General features: G+C 50.9%; 5 protein-coding genes across 5 annotated transcripts; 3 read left to right on the forward strand and 2 right to left on the reverse strand.

The window, feature by feature from the left end:
- Positions 1 to 131: 131 nt before the first annotated feature.
- Positions 132 to 1,826, forward strand: LRP88_11079 (FAD-dependent oxidoreductase; the record flags this gene model as incomplete). The annotated part of the gene is made up of 1 exon (XM_083247520.1): positions 132 to 1,826. One exon carries the CDS (start codon positions 132 to 134, stop codon positions 1,824 to 1,826), a length of 1,695 nt encoding a protein of 564 aa, XP_083096668.1.
- A 136-nt stretch (positions 1,827 to 1,962) lies between these two features.
- LRP88_11080 (uncharacterized protein) lies at positions 1,963 to 2,743 on the reverse strand (the record flags this gene model as incomplete). Its single annotated transcript, XM_083247521.1, has 2 exons — positions 1,963 to 2,600; positions 2,653 to 2,743. 2 exons carry the CDS (start codon positions 2,741 to 2,743, stop codon positions 1,963 to 1,965), a joined length of 729 nt encoding a protein of 242 aa, XP_083096669.1.
- Positions 2,744 to 4,440: 1,697 nt separating this feature from the next.
- On the forward strand, positions 4,441 to 7,858 carry LRP88_11081 (uncharacterized protein; the record flags this gene model as incomplete). The annotated part of the gene is made up of 6 exons (XM_083247522.1): positions 4,441 to 4,876; positions 5,209 to 5,721; positions 5,777 to 6,371; positions 6,429 to 6,486; positions 6,543 to 7,540; positions 7,600 to 7,858. The coding sequence occupies 6 exons, from the start codon at positions 4,441 to 4,443 to the stop codon at positions 7,856 to 7,858; spliced, it is 2,859 nt and encodes a 952-aa protein (XP_083096670.1).
- Positions 7,859 to 9,736: 1,878 nt separating this feature from the next.
- On the forward strand, positions 9,737 to 11,407 carry LRP88_11082 (uncharacterized protein; the record flags this gene model as incomplete). Its single annotated transcript, XM_083247523.1, has 1 exon — positions 9,737 to 11,407. One exon carries the CDS (start codon positions 9,737 to 9,739, stop codon positions 11,405 to 11,407), a length of 1,671 nt encoding a protein of 556 aa, XP_083096671.1.
- A 398-nt stretch (positions 11,408 to 11,805) lies between these two features.
- On the reverse strand, positions 11,806 to 14,130 carry LRP88_11083 (uncharacterized protein; the record flags this gene model as incomplete). The annotated part of the gene is made up of 6 exons (XM_083247524.1): positions 11,806 to 12,157; positions 12,993 to 13,080; positions 13,136 to 13,377; positions 13,427 to 13,517; positions 13,579 to 13,663; positions 13,714 to 14,130. The coding sequence occupies 6 exons, from the start codon at positions 14,128 to 14,130 to the stop codon at positions 11,806 to 11,808; spliced, it is 1,275 nt and encodes a 424-aa protein (XP_083096672.1).
- Between the last annotated feature and the right edge of the window lie 884 nt (positions 14,131 to 15,014).

Below are 15,014 nucleotides of genomic sequence, written 5' to 3' on the forward strand. Positions count from 1 at the left end.
ACTGGACGCGGGTGGCCTCGAGTCCCCATGATGTCTCACTCTCACACAGGACATGCGACAGCTTTCCGGTTCCCACTCTTCAAGCCAGTATTATAATCAAAGCACCCGGAATCAGTTCTCAAGCGTCGAGGATGAGGACACTAATCTCCCTGAAGCCCTATGTACCCTTGCTGAACCGCACTGCGCGGCTACGATGTCAGATCGCTCGTGTCACAACATTTCAGCCACGCCACCTTACCACGTCGACCTCTGGTAAGAAGCCAGATCTGATAGTGGTAGGCAGTGGTATAGCCGGACTCTCAGCGGCCATAACAGCAGCTGAGAAGGGTGCATCAGTGCTTGTCGTCGAGCGGCTCCACGGAGGCGGCACTTCAGCGCTCTCAGGGGGCGTCGTCTACGCCGGCGGCGGAACACGGCAGCAGAAAGAGGCCGGTTTTGAAGACACGCCGGAGAACATGCTCGCGTATCTGCGACAGGAGGTTGGCAGTGCTGTCGACGAAGCAACTTTGAGGCGGTTCTGCGATCAGAGTGTCGAGAACCTCGAGTGGCTAGAAAAGCATAGGGCGCGGTTCGAGGCCTCAATGTGCCCTTACAAGACGAGTTATCCGACCAACAAGCACTACCTATACTATTCAGGCTCGGAAAAGGCATATCCATTCAACCAAAAGGCAAAGCCAATGCCGCGAGGACATCGCATGGTTCATCCGGGCTTTTCTGGTGTCGGCCTCGCCCAAGCGCTGCTCGACTCTGCGAAACGGCTAGGTATCCGGCTACAGCCCGCTACCAAGGTTGAGGAGGTGTTATTGAACGAGAAAGGTTCTGTCCGTGGGATCAAGTGCCGAACGATGGCAGACGCTTCAGGCCTTCAGAAGCACAAGAAGCTGACCCAGAGGGCGCTTCAGTATCAACTCATTCTTCCTCCACTGGCGGCTATGCTTCACAAACGAGCTAATGCTATCTTTGAGAGTGAATCGAGGACCGAGTCTATCGAGGCACCCGCCGTAGTTCTTGCAGCTGGTGGCTTCACGTTCAATCCTGAGATGAGAAAGATGTACTTACCGGAGTTCTCGGGCGTTGCTCCTCTGGGCACGCCAGCAGATGACGGGGTCGGAATCAAGCTTGGTATCGCAGCCGGCGGTTCGGTATCTCACATGAATCGCATGTCAGCCTGGCGCTTCCTCTATCCGCCTACAGCTCTCCTCGAGGGCGTAGTCGTTTCGAAGGAGGGGCAACGAATCGGGGCCGAGGATGTATATGGTGCTCTACTGACCGAAAAAATGATCCTCAGCCATGAGTCCCGGGGCTTTCTCATCTTAGACTCAGTGCAGTGGGCCAAGGCCAGAAAGCAGGTCTGGGAGCAGACGGCATCGTTTGTGAGGCTGCAACGACTACACTGGCTCTACTGGGGCTACAAGAGGGCCAAGTCAGTTCAAGATCTGGCACGCAAGTTCGGCATCTCTGAGGAGAGTTTAGCAAAAACTGTCGCAGAATATAATGGGGCCATCGATCGTTCAGAGAGGGACCCGATGAACAAGATGCCAGATATCCGCTCGCCTCTGTTGAAGCCGCCATTCTACGGTATCGACATCTCAGCCACGTCGAATATGGGGGTTCAGATGGTTCTTGGCCTTACCCTTGGTGGATTGAGGGTCGATGGAGAGACAGGGCTTGTCTTAAATGATAAGGGTGGAAAGATTGACGGTCTTTACGCGGCTGGACGAACAGCTGTTGGTGTCTGCTCAGATGGGTACATCAGTGGCTTGTCTCTCGCAGATGGCGTCTTTTCGGGAAGAAGAGCTGCTCTTCATGCTACTGGGAAGTCCTGAACTGGTAGAAGAAGGACGGCAGGAGATAGAGATTGGAAATAGGAGGCATAGCAACAAAGACGTGACCACCTATCAAATCTACGAGAATCCGAAGAAAAACGCATCAATCACTACTTCTGTAGGCGGTTGCTCCTTATTAAGTCTCATCCTGTGCCCCAATAAGCTTAAGACCTAGCTCCCATAGTCGCTTCTCCCCATCCTCGTCATATGCGTGAGGGGCATAGCCGAGCCTGATGATATCAGTCTCTGATCCTCTCAGCGGACCGTCTTCTGATACCTCTGCGAGATAACGACCGCCTCTATTTTTCCATTCCTTGCCAACAGCGGCCCAAACTGTGGTTGCAGCGCCCTGTGCCATGCTCTTCATGTATAGGCTAAGGGCTGGGTTTTGTATCGATCCGTCAGATCCTACCATTTGGGCGCTGATCTTCTCCGTCAGGACTGCCCCAGGATGCACCGACGTCGCATGGAGGCCCTTGGGGCCGTAGCGCCTCTCAATCTCATTCGCCATCCAGAGGGTGGCCGTTTTGGAAGAGCCATAAGCTGCGTAAGGCTCATAGGGGGTGCGTTCAAAGTTGTAGTCATCGAACAAAAAGGTGCTCATTGCATGAACCATGGATGACGTTGTCACTACTCGTGATGAGAACTCAGGAGTTGCCGATGCTAGAAGGGTCTCGCGTAGTTCATGGAACAGGGCAAAATGGGCAACATAGTTGACGCCAAAGTGTGTCTCATGCCCATCTTGTGTGGCGTCTTGGGGTGCAAGGGCAATACCTATAGATTTTGTCAAGTTCAATGTCGCAGAGGTTTACATGAGTGAGCGTACCAGCGTTGCAGATAAGGACATTGAGAGTTTTGGAGAGCTCCAAGAAGTTGGCCGCCGCCTTCTTGACGCTTGCAATCGAGTCAAGAGACATGTCCAATTAAACGACCTTTCCTGGCTTTCCATCTGCTAGGATCCGATTGACAACCTCCTTTCCCTTGTCGGCCTGCCGACCTGTGATGTATACATCGGCGCCTGTGGCGTGGATCGCCCTAGGGATTTCGACACCAACACCCGAGGTACAACCTGTGATTAAGAAGACTTTTTCAGTGAATTCCCCATCAAGACCTTCGTCTCGAATGATCTTGAGGGCTGTGGGACGAGCATCGTTAGGTCCGTTGGGGTTGAGATGGTCATTTGCATAGGAGGCTGCCATGATGTGAGGTGCTTGGGAGTAGAAGGCTGGGACTAACTGAAGCGATCGGATAACAGAGATCTTGATTCTGCCAGACAGAGCTATTCCCGGGCTGGCCTGCGTATTTCAATCTCGAGTTTCTCATCCGCCGACCTGGCTGGTCCAAAGCCACCCGCGGAACGCGCGGGCTGACGGAGTTAACGGCCAACATAATGGACTTCGTGCATGAGATTAAGATTAAGGTTTTCTGGGGTAGGAACATTATATCTCAGGGGTTAAAAGAGAAAGCGTTTGGTTCGAAAACAGCTAAGAGACATGTAGTAGCATCTAAACACCAAGGCGGCCGGTCCTGATGAACATCGAGACAGGTTGGTCTACCAACCAAATACACCCACCGCACACAGCTGCACAAACTTAATCACCAAAACTATTCTTAGCTAATATTAGCTCAAAACGATTTTCGTAAGCATTCTTTCTCTAGGGATGGCGGACAAAGGATTGGGATCCTATGACACATAGGAGGAAGTAATTGAAATGGGCATGTAATTCATGAATCTTCTTAGCCAAGCCGGGCTGCTGCCTCGGGCGCAAGAAGAACATAGACGAGGCGGCCGTATTTGCAGTGGTATTGCAAGCCTATTCTGTCTTTTGCTTCTCTTTTCCTTAAGTCAATGTGAGTATTGGGCAGAAGAGCAGCAACCTCAATTTTCAACGCATCGATCGCATTGAAGCCCAATGACGTGAAACGTGATTTACACCGCCTAGGAGCGCAAAGCCTGGACTACACACTGTTGTTTCTTTCCTGTGCTCTCTTAAGGCTGGCACTTTTTGCCTACGTGACTCGGTCTGCATAAAACCTGTTTGACCGAGAAGAATATAAAGTGGCTCATCTATCGGGCAACTCGATGTTACCCCAAAGCATGTTCGGGCTCCCCGAGGGCGGGTATTTTCCCGGAAAGTGTTTCGGGCGTACATACTCTGTTTCTCTTGAGCCTCATTGCCAAGCGCCCACCAACGCACCTCCATGCATTTTCCCTCACCGTTGTATGCCGTTTACGTGTAAGTGCATCGTCTGACAGCTTGACAGCTGATGTGCATGGACTTTAGCCAGCCTATGGTCTCGCTGTCCAGGTGCCACCACAAGCAAGTGAATGGGGGGAGGGGGTTGCATTACAATACTGGCTATGCACCATTTCAGTTGTAGGGCTGCTTATTTGACAGTTTCTTATGAGGCCTGATGTTGCCTCATCCTGGATTTGGAAATGAGGCCCGCTAAAGAGGCTTAGAGCGACGGTGGTGGTGTAGATTGGGCAAAGACATACCTGCTGCCGGTGTAGTCTTCATATCAAATAAAGCTAATCAAAGAGTCATCTACTTGCTGGTTATGTTTCGCAATTAGCTCCTCAAAATTTGTTTCACCTTGTACCGAAGACGATATGAAACGCCCATTGCCTTGTCTGGCATGCTGGGAGGACAATGGAGACAAGGATGACATGAGTGAGGCCGCTCGAGTTTCATCCAAGCCTGCCAGAGTATCCTCCCAGAGTTCCCTGGGTACAAGGTCGGCTGACAACAACGTGGTACAAGACGAGACAGATACCATGACTGCTCTGGCGTGCGACGTCAGCAACGAAGAGCTTATACTCCGTCGAATCCGATCCGTTGCCGACCCTGAATATCTACAACAGTCTGAGGACTGCCAGGTGTCGGATTGCGAAGCCATGATGGCGAAAGTGAGAGAAGAGTTCGAGGCTAAGAAACTTGGTCCCATGCTCGATAAGTTCGAGGAGCCCCTGCACACCATTGACCAGTTCGTCCGAGGCATTACGGTACTCGTCCAGGGCTTGGATCCTATGGCTCAGATTGTCTGGGGTGGGTTCTTAATACTTCTCAAGGCAAGTCCAAATTGCAAGTGTATCAAGTTTGACTGGGTGACTGAACGAGTGATGATTAGAACGCTGTGCGCTTTGTTGATCTCATCAACACCATCTTGAATTGTATATGCGATCTATCCAAGATGCTTGCTCGGTTCCAGATCTACAACAAAATGTACGCAACCGAGCGAGTAAAGAACTCTCTCGGTGACGTGTGTGCTTGTTGCGTCGAGTTTTGTGCTGCTGCTTCCAAGGTATCCCGTCGTGGTTCAATCTGTAAGGTAATCTGTGATACCTCATCTCGAGCTAGCGACTAACTGTGTCCTGTAGTCAACTTTCTTCGCTTGATCTGGGACCCCCTTGACCAAAAGTTTCGACAGCTTCGGAACAACATCGAAGCTGCTGAAAAAGACTTTGTGCATGAAGTCGGGCTACAACAAGCCATTGAGACACACGAGACACACGAACTAGTCCAAGCGGTCAAGCCAAAAGGCTCAAACATCCCGTGTCACGTTATGTCTCCAGCCAAGAATACACTGTTCTTCAAACGACCAGACATTATGAAGCAGATCGAGTCGCACTTTTTCCCTAACGAGGAAGCCTCGCCCCCAGCACTCAAGTCATTTCTTCTACATGGACTCGGAGGCGTTGGAAAGACACAACTGGCTGCCAATTTCGCCTACAGCCACTGGAATGACTACGAAATAATCATCTGGGTTGTTGCTGACACCGAACAGAGCGTTGACGATCATTTTCTTCAGTCGGCAGCGGCGCTCGGTCTCCCTCATGACGGCGACGCAAGCGCCATCGTTACCAAGGTTCTAAATTGGCTAAGAGACTGCAGTCTGTTCTCTTATTCGAGATACATCCAGAATTTTCATAGCTAACATGAAGGTAGAGCACAAATGGCTCATCGTCTTTGACAATGTGGACGATGAAAGCTTGCTACGAAGATTTTGGCCAAACTCGACCAAGGGATCCATCCTCATCACCAGTCGGCAATGGATACTTGGCACGACCATGGTCGACGGTGCTTGTCAGGTTGGTTCACTGGATAGAAATGAAGGTGCTTCCATGATCCAACTGCTGCTAGAAAACAAAGTGAGTGATGCCCAAAACCGCCATCTTGTTGAAGAAATGGCCAAGGCTCTAGGCGGTTTGCCCCTGGCACTCGCGCAGATGGCGGGATACCTTCGGACCAACCACGTCACTGTCAAAGAGTTTCTGGGTAATTACAACAACAGTGAATATGCCCGAACTCTTTTTGGTAGAGCCACAAGCCTAGACCATGAACAGCACCAGCAGACGCTTGAGACGGTCTGGCGACTGTCATTTGAGAAGCTGTCGGCTGATGCAAAGACTCTGCTGTGGATCACAGTATTCCTGCACCCAGATGAAATGCCATGCAGTATTTTCCAGATTAGGAAGACCGCAGCAGGAACGCCCCTGCTACCGGTACTGCAAGTCTTGGACATATCGCACAGCATGCTCAGGTAGGTACTAAGAGAGGCCTCTGAAACAGACCTAGAAATGTTAACGAGTGCCCACAGGTACAAAGAGGCTGAATCAAATCTCACTAAACAATCTCTTGTGACATACAATGAAAAGGTACATCTGAGTGACCATGGCGCATTTGTTTGTACACAACTGACGTAACCCCCCAGGAGCTCTCGCTATCTATTCACCGACAAGTTCAACAAAGTGCCCTCTATGAACTCTTAGATGGCGACGCAGAGAATCTGCGCGTCGCTCTTTCCGGCGCGGTGCAGATTTTGTATCATGCGTATCCTCGGCAGTGTCCGCTAGGCAAGCCAATACCCAACTGGCCCGCTTGCCAGCAGTACACTACACATGTCCTGCACCTCCTGGGCCTCTATGAGACAGAGAAGAAGGTCAGGGAGATACCAGACACCAACACCCTCACCCTTCTGACAGAACTACTTTGCGACTGTGGCGTTTACCTTTGGGCGAGATGTCTTTTCGGGGACGCTGAGCGCCTTGCGCGTGCATCAATCGAGGTTGCAGAGAGAGTCCTCAAGCCCCACGACTGTCTACGGGCACAGCCATATACACTGCTTGGTTGTATCTGTATTCGGTCTGGAAATAGGACAGGGGAAGCCGTCAAGTCGCTCGAGACTGCCCTCTATATCCGCAAAGAGAATATGCAAGTCGATTACAAACACACAGACCCTCCCTTACATATCGACATCCAGTTAGCCAATGCCTACAGCAACTTGGGCATTGCGGCGAAGCAGCTGGGAGATTTCGGCAAGGCGGCACAGTTGCATGAACAGGCAATCGAGATCAAAGAGCGACAGCGGGATCACTGCGCTGGCTTTCTCCTTGCGCTCTCCCTGCATAACGTGGGGAAGCTCCACCGCCTCCAAGGGCGCGTGGAAGAGGCGGTCAAGTTCTTCGGTGAATGTGACGCCGAGATGAGCGTCTACCAAGACGACGACGAGATGAAGGCTCGGCAGGCAGTCTGGCTCTGCTCATTGGCAGAGGCCGAAGCCAACCTTGGCCGCGCAGGAGACGCTGAAGAACACTTCACCCAGTCTCTTGAAACGCTGAAGAAAGTGATGGAGGGCTCACTGGACACTGGGATGACATATCTTCGATTTGGGGCCTTCAGGTACAATGCTGGAAGGTTTGAGGAGGCTGTGTAAGTCATCAACGGCCCCCGTTCACCGAGCTACCATCAGAGACTAACCGTAAGGACAGGGCCTTGTTCAACGATGCTGTGAAGATTTTTCCTGCCAAGCCTGAAGCCGCACTCGGCGATCAGATTCTCTCCAAGAATAGGCTGGCGTACTCTCTTCACTGGCTAGGCCGAACGTATGCTCAGCTCGGCAAGGAATGTGAGTCGAAAAACGCCCAACGCAAAGCATCGGAGCTATATGTAAAGATTACCGGTAGAGAGATGCCCTTGGAGCCGGAGAAGGCAGCGGAAAAGTTCGAGAAACTTGTCTCGGATGATTGACCGATTTTTGCTTCTTTTGTTATCCCGCGGCTGTCATTTTCATGCACGCACGCCCTGAGCTTCTTTCCCGTATTTTCCTTTTTCCTATCTAGAACACTTTCTTCATTCGTTTTCGGTCTTGTTCAAGCCGTGCTCGTGTTCACAAGATGTTTGGCCAGTGAATCCAGTTCATCTACAAACCCTTGCCTAACAACCTCCGGTACTTCTCCCATCCTCTCCATCACCTCGAGGCTACGGAGCATCCTCTCTGGATTAGTTGTGCCATTCAACACTGAAACCTGCGGCCCGTCTTGGCCCAGAGACAGAACAAGGTTGAAGAGTGTGTCCTCTCTTGATGCCCCCACTTTCTCCGCGAGCCATCCCACGAAATTGGAGTCTAGAAGCTGCGGATTCCCCGTCAGGACCCAAAATGCCTGGTACACGATGTTGTTTTTGGCGCAGAATGATCTCATAGCCGAGTCGAAGTGGTTGTGGTACCAGAAACGATTTTGCACGATGGCTGGCTTGACTGTTGCATGACTGTACACAGCCTCGAGTTGCTCAAGCGAGACATTCGAAAGTCCTAGACTGAGAACCTTGTCACAGACAGATTCCATTCCGGCCCATATCTCAAGCGTCTCTTCAAGTGTTGGCATTGGCCCATGCAGGAGGAAGCAGTCGACGTAATCGACTCCCAACTTTGCCAGGCTCATGTCAAGGCTTTTTCGAACCTTGACCTCTGGGCGGTCCTCTCCAAGGTAAGGCGCCAGGTGAGGCTTGTGCCCCGCAGGGGTCGTAAATTTCGTTTGAACAAACAAGTCCCTACGCTTCAAGCCCAGTCCCCCTCTAGATACAGGAGACAGCGCTGAGGCAATCGCTTGGCCAATAGCTTTTTCATCGTAGAATTGAGGCTGACAGGCGCTGTCTATCCCACGGTAGCCTGCATTTAGAGCGGCTAGGATGATCGAAGGATCGGGTTTCTCTGCACAGCCGTAGAGAAAAGAGGGAACAACGGGACCGTCAAATGCCAGAGAATTGCCAGCCATGGTGGCGGATATGGAGAACCTCGCCAACCCAAGACTGTTAGAAACTTTGAGAGGTGAAGGATAAGGACTTGAACGGCTGGTGCTTTGAATAAACCCCCCAAAAAATGACAAGTCGCATATACTGCAGTGAGTGACTGGCGCGGCTGTGAGCTGACACCATTGCCAAGGGCTTGGGCCAACCGAGGGACCTAAGGTAGGTACACCGAGGCCCTTGCTTGCATAGGATTGATAAGCGATGCATCCTACAGGGTGAGTGACATAGCCACACTACCTACGCGCCATTGGAGCTGCAACAAACTTCGCATAAAGGGTGTCACACTTAATGGCTGCATGTGCAGCGATTCCTTTTGATCGCTTTGTTCTCAAAAGCCTCACACCACATTCAATGTGAGGCCATCGCTCAGCTGACAGGCTGCTTGATCTTTGGTTTATCACAGTATGTATCACTTGTGCAACAAACGGCCGTTATGTAGCAGCTGTCTAGCGATGTAACTGGTCGAGACACGGCGAGATGCAGCTATTGTGTGAGGCAGACGCATAACGGGACGATAATGTCCAGCATGGTCTCAGGTTTCAATCATCCCGTGGCCAGTCCCAGGTGGGATGAGGCTCTGCACCAGGCTCCTTGGTTAGCTGTATGCCCCCTCCCCAAGTCCCAATTTTTGAGTCTCCTAGCTCTATACCGAATTTCACCATTTACTCTGTGATTTGTCTCGATGAGTTGGCACAGCAACCACAAACATCGCAGCAGCGATGGCAAACTCCATGCAATATTGAAACGGTCAGTTTCTTCGTAACTCGATTTTACCGCCTGATCTGATTATTTTTCAGGCTAGATGCAATAGTCGACACGATGGAAGAAATCATGGAACTCTTCCAAGCCCCTTCATTATCAGTCGGTATCAGCTACAAAGGACGAACTATATGGACTAGGGGATTTGGTTTTGCGAATCGCAAGACTGGCCTGGTACCCAATTCGAAAACTGTTTACTCCGTCGGATCGTGTACCAAGGGGTTTACCGGCACATCCTTCTGCCTTCTCGCCGAACGAGGCCTCCTCGACCGGGACGCCCCAGTTGCGTCTAAGATTCCAGAGATCAAGACGGGGGAAAACCCGGTTGTGGCTAAGAAGATGAATGGGAATGACCTGCTTTCTCACTGTGTCGGCCTCTCCAGTATGCCGTTTGCAGTACTAGGCCGGCACGGCCACGTTTTTGCGAGGTATGAAGACATCATCCAAATCTTCAACCATTTGCCACGAGCCGCCGAATTCAAGACAGAATGGATGTACAACAATTGGCTATTTGCCCTTGCTGGAACCCTCATTCTACGAGAGTCCAAGTTGTCCTACGGAGACTTCATCAAGCAAGAGATTTTCGACAAAATTGGCATGAGGAGAACCTACACAAATGCGAGCTTTGATGACAACCATGCCTTGCCTTATCTTGTGTTTGACGACAAGGAGCCCATGGCAGTTAGTCTCCCTAGTCTGGATGACGGGGTCGCGTTTGATAGCTCGGGATCAGTCCGGTCTTGTGTCGATGACCTTTTGCTCTGGTCCAGAGCCCTCATGAAAGCATGGAGAGCGGCACATCCGGCTCGCAGTCATCTGCTACATCGGAAGACTGGTCAAGATCCTGGCTGTTTATCCAGATTCGGCCATCTTACCTCTCGACTCAGAAAGTCTCCAGGGAAGCCACGAATGGCTAACAACCTCATTGGCGGCGACGAACAACTCACGGCCTCTCTGGCCGCGGCACAGAAACCGCATTTCCCCCTTGCTGGGGACGAGAAGCAACAATACGCACTTGGGCTGTTCAACCTGCATCTCCCAACCCCTGAAATGAACGTTGTCACGAACCCCGACGTCAATAGCCAAGAGTATTCCATTGGCAAGGACTCCAAAGATCGGGTTGCCATTGGCCACACCGGGGAGCTAGGCGGCTTCCTATCCGCCTATTGGACGTTCCCAGAAGACGATTGCGCTATTGTAGTTCTCACCAACTCCTTTCAGATCAATGGAGATCCAACCAATCTCATCGCGCAGCTGTTAGCGCAGACTTTATTTGACATGAGACCCACAGTTGACTTCGTCGAGGTTGCCAAGAATGTCGTTCGTAACGCCAGGGGTCGCTGGCGTACCATCCAAAAGGAGTGGACCGCGCATCGGATCCCCAACACATGGCATAAACCTCTTGCTGCATATGTCGGGGAGTATGAAAATAAAGGCTTCGCAATGAGGCTAAGCGTTTCTCTTTCTGGAGACGACAAGTATCCCCTTCGTCTGTGCATCAATAGCCTCGAGAGCCAGTTGTTTGAGCTGTGCCACTACCATACAGACTCGTGGACCTTCCTGAGGGAATCTCGAGATGATTGTATCAAAAAAGGATATTCTATGTATCTCCTCAGCTGGGAGTCTTGGATCATCAACTTTGATCTCTTTGAGAACGGCCGATTTCGCAAGGTCAAGTGGAGGCTTGACACTGATAAACGGCTGGGGCCGCAGGAGTTTTTACGCAAATGATCCTGCGTGGTAGAATTCCAGGTGGCAGAAAGCCATATGCCTTGGTATCTTCTAAGTTGTGGTGGTTTTTGGCATCGGATCTCGACCGGCATGTGTAATGACTCTGTTTGTTACAGCTATGAAGGGCCTCCTTGGGGATGTCACCAAGTTCACAATGTTTTGGCATCGCTTGGTAGTTATGGACGCGCCTCGCTCGACGGTTTAACTCAGTCTATCATTATAACTCATGAGGTGAAAGGAAAAGTACCATCTTCTCTTCTAGATACTTTTTGAACAATGAGATCATGACACACACGAAAGGGATTGCTTTTCCAGGAAAATAGTTATACAGTCCATCCCTTTCTCACATCACTAAATGACAGCCAATTGTCACCAAAAATCGCCTCCCTTTGAACCCTTCAGATACGAGCGTGATTAATGACGGGATAAGTGCCCATCATTTCCGTGGTCGGCCCGGGCTCGGGCATGGGCCCCTCGTAAGCTCCAGAACGGCCCTGTTCCATCTTTCTCTTATTCCAATGAAGCCACGGTTTGTCACTCGGATCATCCATGTTGGGCTTCCAGTCGAGCCATGGTCGATTCGGGTCGTTTGATGCTACCATCTCAGCCTGGAGCCACTCCTTCCACGGCTGAACCTTGGGCGGATCAGTGATAGCCGGGACGTCAACCTGAGCCTTCTCTGGGATCGTGGTAATCCCAGTCTCGCGGGGGCTTTCACTACTTTTGCGTCCAGCTCCGATGGCGAGAGCGCTATGCTGTGTTAGTAAACGCATATATACTGCGATAGGTATGTCTTACCTGAAGGCAACGACAACCAGAGTTATACAGGATAAGTACATCGAAAACATCGGTAGGGGTAGAAGCGTGTGAATCTCAATAGATTGTTTACAATGCGCTGAAGTCTTAGGTCTTACATCAAGCAGTGCCAGTGACAACAAGGGTAGAGTTATGCTTGCAATTTTAACCATCTTTTATACTTGATTCGAGCACTGTTGTCATTGAGTTGTTGAAAGCCCCCCGACCCCCCTTTTCGGCCCTCGAACGACCCTGTAACCAAAGGGGCTCAGAGTAACGCCTGTTGCTGCCATGGAGTCAAGTATGCCAATTCCGTTGGTAAGATGCTGCCACGCATTTGTCGGGTCAATCACGTTCTTCGGACCGGTCCCGAGCCTCGTTGGATTTTGGTCCAGTCAGAGGTGCAGGAAGACTGGGCAGCGATCAAGGCACCCCCATGTTGGCGAGCGGCCAGCTGACTTGAACGTGCAGATCAGGCTGACAGCTGCTACGCTCATAGGTGCTCTTCCTAAGTCTCATCTCACACCAAGAAAGGCATGCATGGCATCACGGCCCGGCGTGGTGCCAGAAACTCAGTTTGGGCGGCAATTGTAACCTCGTTCGGAGTGATGCTTTGTGTGGCTATAATGCCCGGCTCTGTATACCTCTACACGTGTGCATACTGCGCTGACCGGTCAAAGGCTGTGTCACACACCAGATAGCCACTTAATTCCCGCATCGACAGCTTGAATCCCCCTTCGCCTTCTTGCCAGCCTGCTTCTAACCTGAAGAGCGAATGATAATGGCTCACCCGAAGATGTACGCCCGGAATTCCACACTCTCCCTCACACACTCTGCGAGGGCCTCACCCTCTTCAAAGAAGGATGTGTGTGCAGAGACTGGGCGTCATCATCAGATCATACTGACAGGAATGCTCGGTGTGGGAGTACTCACATTCTGCCACGTTGGGATCAATGAGGCTCTGCGAATCCATGATTTTGAAGATCCAGGCCTCGTGCGGAACTTGTTGATCAATGAAGTACCACTTTTGGGAAGCCGAGTTTCTAAACACCATGATCTCGGTGATGGTGTGCGGATAGATGAGGTCGCATGGGATGAAGTCGGACTTCGCCGTTCTGTAGTCGCAGAGAACAAATGGGTGTTGTCGTACGGGTCCCCGAATTGGATGCCACACACTACAAGAGTGGTCAGTATTTGGGGAATGTGACGATGGACAGGGCGGACTTGATGATGCGAAAGCGGCTCTCCAGGATCTTTTCAGCCTCATCCTTGAAACCGAGCTTGATCTGCTCGACAGTTGCCTCGTAAGTCTGATCTACGTAGATCTTGTCAAGTTTCCCTCGTAAAACGTTGTTCGCAACGAGCTATGCACTCACCAACATGGGCCACTCGGCTCGGGGGAGCAAAGCTATCCCCTTCGTACATGGATGTGCTTCCATTAGCATCTCTGCTTCTACGAAGCTGGGGAAAAAAATCAGCACGACTCAAATACGGTAGGGGAGGACACGAACCGTATGATCAAACACCACAACCCTCACGTCCTCTCCAAGCTGTCCTTTTAAAAGCTCTATGATCCCGGGGTAAACGTCCCGGACCACCTTGTGGCCATCCTGCCACTGGTCAAAGTCCAATGGATGCTTGATCAACTCGAATCCGTGAACATCAAGGCTGAAAATGTTCTCGTTGCCCCTAATATCATGGAGGGTGACACAAGACTTTTTGGAGACGACATTGGTGCTTGGGGCGTCCGTCTCGGTAAAAGGGACGTTGGAGTAGTATGGCTTCTCCGTCTTGTACTTGGGGTCCGAGTCGTCCAAGAACTCGAGATTCACCTCACGCTTCGGCAAGGCAGCGAGTTCCAACGTGCCCGTTGAAGCGTGGCTGCCTCGTTCAAGCCAAGATGTGAACCAAGACAACAGAGATGCCATGATTGATGAGACAAGCCAGGTCTGAATGAGAAACCGAGCAATCAAGTAGTACAAACCGATCACTTCTCTGTTCTAGAATCGGCATGGTGGAAGAGGTAAAGTAGATGTGCTTTATGTAGGCCGAGAGAATTCTTACTAAGCTCAACATCAGTTCATTTGACGGTCTTGGAGGTGAAGGCTCATTTACCTACACTTGAGCGGATCGCTTTTTAAGGTCAACTCGGCAAATTATGTTTTACAGGCGATGATAAAGGATTGAAAAGCTCATATGCAAGCCATTTTCTTGTCCTTTCTTCAGCTTTCAGACCAAACATGCCCGCTTAAAGAAGGGTTGAGCTCAAGTATATGACCTGACTTTTTGGAGGGTTTCTTCCCAACTCATCGTTTTCTTGTAGGGCAACAATAACTTCTCTCCCTGGAACCATCTTACAGAAAGAGCTTTCTAGTTCAACGTGTTTAGTGGTATTGCGTTTAATGCCGTCGTGTAGTGATAGCCATGTTCTTTGTCATTGTTGCTAATGGCCTCTTTTGGCACACCACAAAGATCTGCGATGGGATGAGAGTTGTTGTTTAGACAGTTAGTTCCTTCCCTTATTTATACAAAATCCCGAAAGAAGGCTATTACGTCTCTCCAACCAACCTCACACACGCAACTGCTGCCGCCGCTGCTGCTACCCCCAATATCAACATTTGCAGCCCTTCGAAGAGACATCTTAGAGCACTGGAGTCTCGGCTCTTCAAAATCCAGCTCTTCCCGAAACCAAAACCAAACAGCACAATTAAACAAAGCCCGATACTCCATTGCAAGCCCAAGCCCACCGTGCTGGCAAAGAAGTAGGGGAAGAGAGGGATAGTGCCTCCTACTGCGTAGCCCAGGGAGATTG

Source organism: Fusarium phalaenopsidis, assembly GCF_050370095.1.
Source record: "Fusarium phalaenopsidis strain FUZ10S chromosome Unknown contig_32306, whole genome shotgun sequence".
NCBI classification, from domain to species: Eukaryota; Fungi; Ascomycota; class Sordariomycetes; order Hypocreales; family Nectriaceae; genus Fusarium; species Fusarium phalaenopsidis.